The following is a 10734-nucleotide window of genomic DNA, read 5'->3' as shown; positions in this document are numbered from 1 at the left end:
AAAGAAAGAAAGAAAGAAAGAAAGAAAGAAAGAAAAGTCCTGAGGGTACAGGAAAGAAAAGAAGGATCATGGGGTCTCTCAGAACTTTCCTGTGCCTGATATCCTATGACCAAACGAATTTTCAAGAAAATGTTAGAATATTCATTTGTAGCATAAGCAAGAAAAAGCATAGGAGTAGATGTTCCATGGGAAGGGTTGGCAGATTTAGCAAATAAAAATACAAGATGTCTAGTTAAATTAAAAACTTAATAAACAACAAATACTTTTTTAGTGTGACTACGCTTCAAATATGGCAAGGGAATCTTGTATTTTACCTAACCACTCTATCCTTATGGCATTTCTAATCTCAACTTTAGTGACCAAGTTTTGATTCTCTCTCCCTGCGTTGCCCTAACACTAATTTTTTCTGTTAAAAAAGTCTCCTGCACCACTTTGGACTGCCCTTTCAACTCTGCAAGAGATGTTGGTTTTGGAAACGGTTAGAACTTCCGCATTTCCCTGACTGTGATACATTAAATACATTGCTCCAAAAAATCTAGGGACTTGTATACACAGCAAATTCAGTAAACAGGGCAAATAGCAAAAACTCTGTGAGGGAGGGCAAAGAGAATGCATTTAAATCTAGAAGACCACAAAAATTATATTGGGGTGAGTGTATAACTCAGTGGTGAAGTGGTTTTCTACCATGCTCAGAGCTCTGGGTTTGATCTTCACAAAACACCACCACTACCACCACAACCAAAAACTAAAAAACTAAACTAACAAAAATTGTATAACTGTATTCAGGAGCAAGGAAAAATAAGTGGAAGTTCTAGTAGCAATAAAAATATTTCAGCATAAATACAAAAGAGTGGTAGTGTGGTCAGTGTAGGATGGAAGAAGCCATGACATGAGAAGCCTTACTCTTCCCTAAATGTCAAATCCATCTACCAATTGTCCACTCTACAGTTCAACAGATGTCCCATCTAAGATGAATATCCTCTTGGCCTAGGGAAAATTTAGAATAAACTGCTACTTTTTTATTACCAGACTGGTTTCAAAAAAGGCCCAAGGAAGAGATGGAGACTTCAACTTGCCCTGTGGAGTAGGTAATTCAACATCCCAGAAAAAGATTTTCAGAATGCATTTGTGTGAGGCATAGGCAAATCTGTGAGGTAGAGTTAAAAAACAGAAAACATGAAAGGACTTCACCTTCTTCAGTTCTGATAAAGAGGATCACACCGGCTCACTTACAAGAGAATGAGGCCAGCCCTTATGGAATTGCAGAGGTAGGCTAGAAACAGGTTGATCCTCATCTCAGCTCTGATTTTGCAAGCTTGTCTTTACTGTTTCTGGGGGTAAATTCAGTCTGTACGAAATGACTGTCTCTGCATAGGGTAGGCTCAGTCTTGTGAAGGTTCTCCTGGAATTCAAGATGACCTTAGCTTTAGAGTAAGGACAGAAAATTCACTCTGGCACTCAGTGGCAGTTGAATGTCCCTGTAAATCTCTGATCTTGGTGTCCTCAGCCTTGAAAAGCCATCAAAGCCTAATCAACCTTGCTTTTTCAATGTTTAGATAGACACTAACTGATTAATATGCCCATATGCAGAGCTGAACAACAATGGGAACCCAAGTTCTAAGGACACAGATAAAAAAATACAGGTTAAGCTTTGTTCTATTTTTAGTTAATTACCTACTGGACATCTGTAGGCCCAAGTGAGGAGTCATTATTTTTTAGCAAAAACTGCTTGCAAGTCCCTGACTGCCTCTGAAGAAAACAAAACCTATACTTTTAGTGACTAACTGGTTTAGGGCCCTGGTGTTTTGTTCCTCCCTCCTTATGGCAGTGCAGGGCTGTGTCTTTTTCTCATTTTCCCGATTTCCCCTTTTTTCCCAATACGAGTCATTCTTTCTTAGCACCACTGCCTTCTACTCCCTTTGATGGGTGCTTCCATTTCTTCTTTACCTTGCCTTCATGTAAGCCCTGTCACCTCTCTTGGCTGACACTTTCATGCAAATGAGTTCCTTACATATTTTAGAAATTACCTTTCTATAAGTTATACAAATATTTTCCAATTTGTAGACTGACTTATCACTGTTTTCTTTGCTATGCTGAAGCTATTCACAAGTTTAATGTAGACCCATTTGTCTCTGCTTTTGCTACCTGTGCTTTTGAGGTCATACCTATGAAATCATTGCAAGGGTCAGTGTCATGAAGCATTCTTTAATGAGTTTCATACAGTCAGATCTTAATTTAAGTCTTTGATCCAGTTCAGTTTAGTTCTTTTATTCATTTAGATTTTTGTGTATGGTATAAAAAGAAAGGTCCAATTTTGTTTTTTTTGCTTGTAAAGTTATTGCAGAATAAATCCAGCTTCTTGCATATAAGACCTTTTTATATAGTTAAATATTGTTTGTAGAGGTGAGGAGGCAGTATAATAACACTGTCAGATCATCCAGTTTGGAAGGCTTTAACCTCTGGTCAGGCATTTATTGTAACAATGCTATGAAGGAGACACAGGGAATTCCTGAAATCTGCCCTGTTTCAATCCTAGGGAATGGAGGTGGCGAAGGAAAACCTGGGCTTTGTGCTTAGGTCATCCTATTATAATGCTTCCTGCTCAGGCACTATATCCATGTCTATGTTCTCCCCACTATGTGTTGAAACTGCTTCTTACTTGTCCGCCTTTTAATCTGTAAGTTCTGTCCAACCTAATGACTAATGTATTTGGTCATTAGAGTACATCCTGGAACTAATGTGGTATTCCCACATAAGTTTTTCTTATGTTTATTGTTTTTTTTTGTTTTGTTTTTTATTATACAGCCAAATAAACAATAGAAATTAGCTTAAAAAGTTCACTATGTTTACTTGCTACAGATGTCGTATCTCTCTCAAGAGTACTGAAACCTGCAATCTCTGACTATATTTGAGGGTGATAGTGAGAAGTATCCCTTCCTCCTGGATAGCAAACCCAGGGCTTCTCACATGCCAGGCAAATGCTGTGACACTTAGATACATCTTCAGCCCAGAGAAATGTATTTTTATTTATTTATTTTTTAAATTTTATTTATGTGTGTGTGTGTGTGTGTGTGTGTGTGTGTGTGTCTGTGTCTGTGTCTGTGTCTGTGTGTGGCCAGCTCAGCCCACTAGGGGGCGGGGCTGGCTGGCATGTGGTGCTGGGGGATTGAACCGTGGTCCCTGTGCTTTGCTAAGCTTGTTCTAAGTAGGTGCTTTAGACCACTGAGCCATCTCACCAGCCCCCAGAAATGTATTTTTAGTAACTGTTTTTTTGTTTGTTTGTGTTTTGACCTTACAAGGAAAACACATAGAAAAATGGCAACACTGCACTGTTTTTGTTTGAGACAGAATAGAAGATTTTCAGAACTAGAGTGTCAGAGAGTAGGTGGGAGGGCTTCGAGTTTCATAGTGAATATTCTAAGTACTACGTGATTGTCATCGACAATGGCTCTTTCCTGTTACTTTCCAAGGTGGGGCTCAAATTGTTTCATACCTTGACTATTTCAAGACTCTCCTGGACTAGGTATGACTTACATTCTTTCCACCCATATCCATCCTACATGTATGCTCCAGACTGTTCTTATAAATGGACTAATCTCACATTTTCCTCAGTAAATACTCTCCACTGCTCTCCTCTACTTACCAAATAAAACCTCATCCTTGGCTTTCATTTTTCCATCTTTCAACTTGCAATTTTCTTCTAACCCAGCTAACCCCAAACCACAATAAGCAAAAGTATCAATAGCTCCCATACAAGTCTGGTACATTTCCTGACTTTGGCTCTTTGCTGTCTGAAATTTAATTTCTTGGTTATCTTTAACTATTATACATTTTAATGAAAGCTTAAATTGAGTTCCTAATTTCTCTATGACCTCTCAATCTTAAGCTGCTGTGTCTTTCCCATGTACTATATCTCAACTCCTATAGCAAAGGTAGCCTTAGATGATAGAATCGTATTTTAAACTTTGTAGTATACTCCACTTACACTCTGTCCCCTGCAGTATTCAACATGGTTCCATCCCCAGAATATGTGTTCAAAGAAAGTTTTCTTTCTTTAGATAGCTACAGATACTTTCTCTCCCTCCCTCCCTGTCTTTCTCTGTCTCTTTGGTGTACTGAGGATTGAACCCAAGGAGCACTGCACTATACTCTCAAATTTTTTACTTTTAAGATAAGGTCTCACTGGGTTCCCCAGACTAAAACTTGTAATCTTCCCACATCAGCCTCTCAAGGAGCTGAGATTATAGATATACACCAATGTGCCTACTACAACACTGTATTTTCTATAAAATCTTAAAAGTCTCTAAAGTCTTTGTCTTTAAATATTATTTTAAATTTACTCTTATATAGCATAAACAATATTTAGCTTTCAAAATTATTCATAACTTCAGGAGCATACTTTTTAAAAAAAGACAAAAATTGGCCTACGAGATATTTTTAATTGTTACTCCAAAATCCAGCTAAATGTTTAATCTAATACACTGAAAATCTTTAAAAAAAGTTGTAAAGGCTTAAAGAGATAAAGGCTAACTTTAGTAGACATGGAGACAATAGAAAAAAGAGCAGGCTTTATTAATGCAGTGATCAAAAACATTTAAAAAGAAAAGAAACTCTAAAAAAAGGAAATATACTTAGTATATTGAGTACTTCTCAAGAAGATTACAAAAGCCTTGGTTATCATCCTTAGACCATAAGCTTCTCAAAAAGCAAAAGCTCTATCCAATATTCCAATTTCCAAATAATTTCATTCCTTGATGTTCAGGTAGTCCAGAAGAAGAGATACACCCTAAATCATAACTTAGTTGTCCTAAAGACTCATTTAATCATGATTTATATCAAGAGGTGTGCTATCCAGATATACTGACTCTGTACAGAGAACACAAGACATAGGAGGGTGTTTTTCTTTCCCCTCACCTTTGATCTAGAACCAGAGAAAGTTTCAACAGAAGTACCCAGGCCCTAGAGGAATCCAGTGATCCAACAAAATGCAGACAAACCAGGACAATGAAGGTCTAAGATAAAGCATTTTCGCTCTGAATAGTCACTGGCTGTTTTCCAGCATTAGCATCAGGAAGGTGCTGGTAGGTCTTCTTGTGACATTTCTAATCAGGGCACCTCTTCCAATTCTACTGAGAATTCTGCTCCAGTGTGAGAATCAAGTACAACACTGCCACCAACATCTGCCGCCTACCTCTGAAGAGCTCAGCTCTTCAATCCCATCCATGATTCATCTGGAACCCACGAGTCCATATATCAAGCAAGGGTGCTACTCCTGAAGCAGGCTTCGAGAGATCAGCAACCTCATCACCTCATTGGTACCTGAAAGAGGGTGCAAAAAGGAACAATTTAATAGCAGCAAAGTAGTTGTAGATTTAAACTAGAACTGATGCTTTTATTCCTGGGAGTAATGGGACTACTGCAGACTCCCCTCTAAAGTACAGAAAAATGACAGAATGAAAAATACTATATATTCCTCGCCGAGTTCCTGTTCTGTGTGCGCCTACCTCTCACAACTCCTCAACCCTGTGACCCAAGTCTTATGACATCTGTATCCCAAACTTTCTTATCTTAATGAACTGTGTGACTGCCAACTCAGCACCCCCACCCAACAGGACCACCCAATGAACTAATGACCCGCTGTACCCCATGATTGCCAACTCAGCACCCCATCTAGTAGGTCCACCCAAGGAACTAATGACCCTGCCACTTCTTCCTCTCCACCCCTTCCCTATTTTTGCGGTTTTCAAGCTTAAATATTGATCCTTGTCAATGCTTGGCGCACACTTAGGCACTTTGTGCCAGGTGTTGCCGCTGGGTACCAGCTAAAATAAAGCACTTCTTTTAAATTAAAAAAAAAATACTATATAAAAAAGTCTTTGATAAAAATGCTTGCATTAAAAAAAAAGGCAGACTAGAGCAGCCCTTACTCTGGAAAAACGGCAGAAGAAGAACAAAGAAAAAAGATCTTCGAGGAAGGCTTATCAAGCCCTCAAAGCCACCCAGGCAAAGCAGGCACTTCTGGCAAAGAAAGAGAAGAAAGTAAAAGACATCAGATTTAAGCGACTAGAATCTTTCCTTCATGATTCCTGACGGCGACGGCGGTAGCAGCATGGCGGGGTGCATGTGAAACAACTAGAAATAAAACCTTGCACTTTGGAAGTACCTGTGAACATTCCTTGGCCTTTGTTGTCTGCCTCCAAAGTATTAATGGGGTGAGTTCACTAGTACAGAAGACCACTGCAAGACTTTGCCTAAAGAAGTTGTTCAGTCATGTCTTTGTTAAACTCACCCCTCAAACTCACAAAATGCTGTGGATAGTGGGACCTTAGGTGACCTGGGGATTCCCAGATCTGAAGTCTGTCCGGGAACTCATTTTGAAATGTGGACAGGGCAAGGTCAAGAATAAGACCTGGGGCCGGGGAGATGGCTCAGGGGAATAAGCGCTTCCCTGGCAAGCGCAAGGGCCTGAGTTCAATCCCTGGTTCCGCTAAAATAATAATAATAATAATAATAACAACAACAACAACAACAACAACAACAATAATACCTTTCTGCTGATGGACAACACTGATGGAGGAGCACCTGGGCAAGTCTGGTGTCATTTGCCTGGAAGATTTCATTAATGAAATCACCTTCCTAGGGGAGTATTTCTAGGCGATCATCTGCTTCTTGAGCCCTTTCTACCTGTCTGTGGCCCGGCATGCTACCAAGAACAGAGTGGGCTTCCTCAAGGAGATGGGCTCACCTGGCTGTCAGGGTGAGTGCATCAACCAGCTCATCCGCCAATTGAATTAGTTCCAGAAAAACAGAAAACAGTGCCTTGAAGCATGTTTTTGTACTTGAAACTGTTACCAAGTGTCTTCAGAGAAGGTAATTTTTCTGCTTCCAGAGACTGGAAGGAAGTATATAAATCAGCATGACAGGCACCTCTCAGCACAGCCCAGTTTCAAGGAAGAGTTCCATTGTTTCCCATCATGCCACAGCTGAAATCTACACTTGCTGTGGTGGAAGAGGTCCTGTTTTGTTGCATCTTCTGTCCTGGGGCTCACTGTTGGTGAATGAGTAACCTAAGCAGGGTATGAGGCTCCCTATTCCTCATTTGGAGCAGTGGACCCAGCCCAGAGGCGCACTTGAGCCTGGAGCCCAAGGGCTGTTTTGAAAAGATTGAAATACAGTTACAACTGTCTGGAAAACAAGTGTTCAGCTATCTCTGTCAGGAGTCCAGGCTCCGACTTGCTTGGCCCAGGTGGCTTTTGTACCTTGGCTTGGAACTGACTCAGCTTCTTTTTTCTACTTCAGAATTTGGGAAGAGGGTCAAGCATAGTGGCACACGCCTGTAATCCGGACACTGGGGAGTCTGAGGCATAATCACTGAGTTTGAGGCCAGCCTGGGCTACAAAGTGAGTTCAAGGCCTGCCTGGACTGCACACTGAAACACTGTTTCAAAACGACATAAATAAAATAAGAATTTGGGAAAGGAAGAGCTTCCTTCCTAGAAGCAAGAGGAGGAAAAAAAAAAAAAAAAAAAAAAGGCAGACTAAAAGTAGTATAACACTAACCTAAAAAACTATAGGTCAGCACAATGAGATAGCACAGTGGACTAAGCACCTGGTTAGGCAGACATAGGGACTAGGGTTCAATTCTTGGCATCCCATGTAGTGGCCCTGCCCCCGGCTGTGCTGAGCTGGCCACTGAGACTGAGCATGGGGGTACACACCTGTAATCTCAGCACAGGGGAGGCTGAAAACAGAAGGATCACTGAGTCCAAGCTATGTAGTGAGACCCTGTAGACGCCACACTAAATACATAAAAAAATTAAAATTAAAAAAAAACTTTAATTGTAAAAAAAAACCACAAACCCAAAACTACAGGCTTACAAAAACAAACAAACAAAATATATATAAAAGTAGTATAGCGTTGGGGGTATAGTTCAGTGATATAGTACTTGATTGGCATGGATGTACATGGCCCTAGGTTCAATTTCTGGCCGACAAATTAAAAAAATAAGAAAACAGACCAATTCCCCCCACATTTTATATGTTTCTTTGATAATCAGAAAACTTAACTTTATTTTCAATTTTTTTTTAACCCCTGGAACTGGGGATTGAACTCAGGCCCTTGCGCTTACCAGGGAAGCGCTTATTCCACTGAGTCATCTCCCCCCCCCAAAAAAAACCTTAACCTTAAAACAAAATATTTTCCCTAAAAGGAAAAGTTCAAGGGATGAATTGTTCACTTCATTTTTAGCAATGATCTACAATGCAAAAAAAAAAGATCCTTTGCACTTTGCAGACTTTAAAATTTCAAAATTAGCTAACAGTCCACAATAAAACAGTGATACAGTGACTAGCACCCCAATTCTACTAGTAGATGAGAACATGACCCAAGATAATGTATTTGGTTTCCCATTTAATAGAGCCAAAGTAAAAGACAGTGTTAGCATGAAAATAGTTTCCCATAGCCACAAAATTCTAAAAAATTAATCTGAACATGAGAGATTAAAGGCAGTAAGTATATATTTAAGGTAAGGCTGACAGTACAACACAGCAGACTAAATCTTAGGATCCTATGATTTAGACATAACACCAAAGGAATGGGGTTCAGTAAGTGACTACCCCAAACAAGCAACAGCAGACTCATTTAAAAATTTGTTAGAAATCCTAATTTCAGTTCCAAGTTAGGCACACTGAAACAAAATCTCTGAGGGCAGAGCCCAGTACCCTGTCTTAAGCCCTCTAGGGGCTTCTGCTATTTACACAAGTTTGAGAAGAATGCTTTGAAAGAGGCTGGGAAGTCAATGTTCCAAGGTTTCTCCTATGTCCCCATTAAAGCAGCACCATACTTGCTTCACTGGAAAGTCACTTAGAGAAGCCTCTCCTGCACCTACTTTTCCTAAAGTATAAAAGCCCCAAATAATATCAGCAGCTACCAACAAGACTCCTGTTATTTCAAGACTGGCTGAAGAGTAGAGAATAGAAGGCCATATTCTTTTTTTATTATTATAATTTTTTAAAAAGAATACAAAATGGTTAAAAAAAAAATGATACAGAATTTCACTAAACAAATAAGAATTCAACAATGGTTGTCGTATTATATAATGTTATATTCAAATTAGTTGTTTAGATTACCAGATATAAACATGTAAAATTGGTTTAAAAAAAGTTAAAAGAAATTAAAAAGAAAAAATGTAAACATTAACTGCTCCTTTCAACAGACCAGCAGAAACCAGCAATACAACTACCCAAGCTATCCTGTACATAAACATAAATACATCTTTTTCCAAGAAGGCCATATTCTGAGCCTAACTCCAATGGTTTATGCATTTTACAAGGAAGTACTCATATACTGATTTTTTATTTTATTGAAAAATCTGCTAGCAGGGCCAATCAGATAGCTCAGCAGACTAAAGTGCCTGCTTAGGCAGGCACAGGGACCAGGGTTCAATCCCTGGAATGCAGTGGCAGCCCCACCCCCAGGGCACACTGAGGGGTGACAGACTGGGTGTGGTGGCGTGCCTATAATCCCAGCACAGGGGAGGCTGAAAACAGGAGGATCACTATGAATCGGATCTGTGTAGTAACACCCTGTAGACCCTGTACTAGAGACATTTAAAAAAAAATCTGCTAACAATACTAACACAGAAATCATCTAGCGCATGGTGCTTATAATAAATCCATAGAACTGCTAGTACTTGTGCTGGCTTATATCTGTTTTGGCAGGTACTATCTAGAACTTCTGAGATACTTGACACCAGGTCCTTGATAACAATAAAGAACAGCCACTGCTATAGTTTAACAAGATTTCCCATTTGCTATCTCAGTTTGGACTCTCAACCACAAAGAAGAAGTGAAGTAACATGATGCCTTCCTCATGGAAACAAAGCAGACTCTGCTTGCTCCCAGGCTAGTGCTCTTTTTAACGCTGCAGCAGGCCACTTCTAGAGAAGGGTTAGGGACAGGAAGCAAGGGAAAGCCAGCAGACGGCCTGATGGGACCCAAAGCCTAGCCAGCAGAAAGACACAGCAGGCAAGAAAAGCAATTATCTTGGAACTGTCCTGTCTGAAAGAGCCTTTGGAAAATCTTACCTTCTAGAATTTGGTGGACTCTGGAGTCCCGCATGTACTGCTGAACAGCATAATCTTTCAGGTAGCCATAGCCTCCATGCATTTGTACAGCCTGGTTGCAGATCTGTAGGGAAAAAGGAATCTCTTTGATGGTGGAAAGACTGTGGAGTAAGTGGATTTCCTCCGCAGCCTTATCCTGATCTGGCACCCAGCTGTAAAATGACAGGAAAGACAATCCACAGTTAACTACCTTACCCCAAAGTGGGACTCCATATTTTATACAATCAGAGACAATAAGGAAATTTCACCTACTGAATTTATCAGTTTATACTAGAGAGAAAACTCAGACCTTGTCTTTCTTATTTAATAACATGTTGGAAAGAAGTTGCCGCAATCACTTTGGATGAGGACGTTCAGGTGCCACCTAGTTTTAATGCCACCTCTGTGTGGAAACAGTTTTGTCCCTGACCACATAATTAAATTTAAGGCACTGGTTGCTGTGCAGCTTCTAAAAGTAATGTCTCGGGGCTGGAGAGATGGCTCAGTGGTCTAAAGCACCTACTTCGAACAAGCTCAGCAAAGCACAGGGACCGCGTACAATCCCCCAGCACCACATGCCAGCCAGCCCCGCCCCCTGGTGGGCTGAGCTGGCCACACACACACACACACAC

The 10734-nt window shown here is 40.2% G+C and overlaps 1 protein-coding gene across 2 annotated transcripts in view; it reads right to left on the bottom strand.

The window, feature by feature from the left end:
* Positions 1-5010: 5010 nt before the first annotated feature.
* Positions 5011-10734, bottom strand: part of Acad8 (acyl-CoA dehydrogenase family member 8) — a 21559-nt gene continuing 15835 nt past the window's right edge. The window contains exons 10-11 of one of the 2 annotated variants that reach the window (XM_023703836.1): positions 10085-10187; positions 5011-5319 (exon numbers count right to left, since the gene is read on the bottom strand). In XM_023703836.1, the coding sequence (XP_023559604.1) occupies positions 5267-5319; positions 10085-10187 (156 nt within the window). In that variant the 3' untranslated portion in view covers positions 5011-5266. The remainder of the gene's footprint in view (positions 5320-10084; positions 10188-10734) is intronic. The other variant, XM_023703837.1, reaches the window with a different exon arrangement.

This window comes from Octodon degus, unplaced genomic scaffold, assembly GCF_000260255.1.
Source record: "Octodon degus isolate 3935 unplaced genomic scaffold, OctDeg1.0 scaffold00182, whole genome shotgun sequence".
NCBI classification, from domain to species: Eukaryota; Metazoa; Chordata; class Mammalia; order Rodentia; family Octodontidae; genus Octodon; species Octodon degus.
This window is presented reverse-complemented; position numbering and strand designations above follow the sequence as displayed.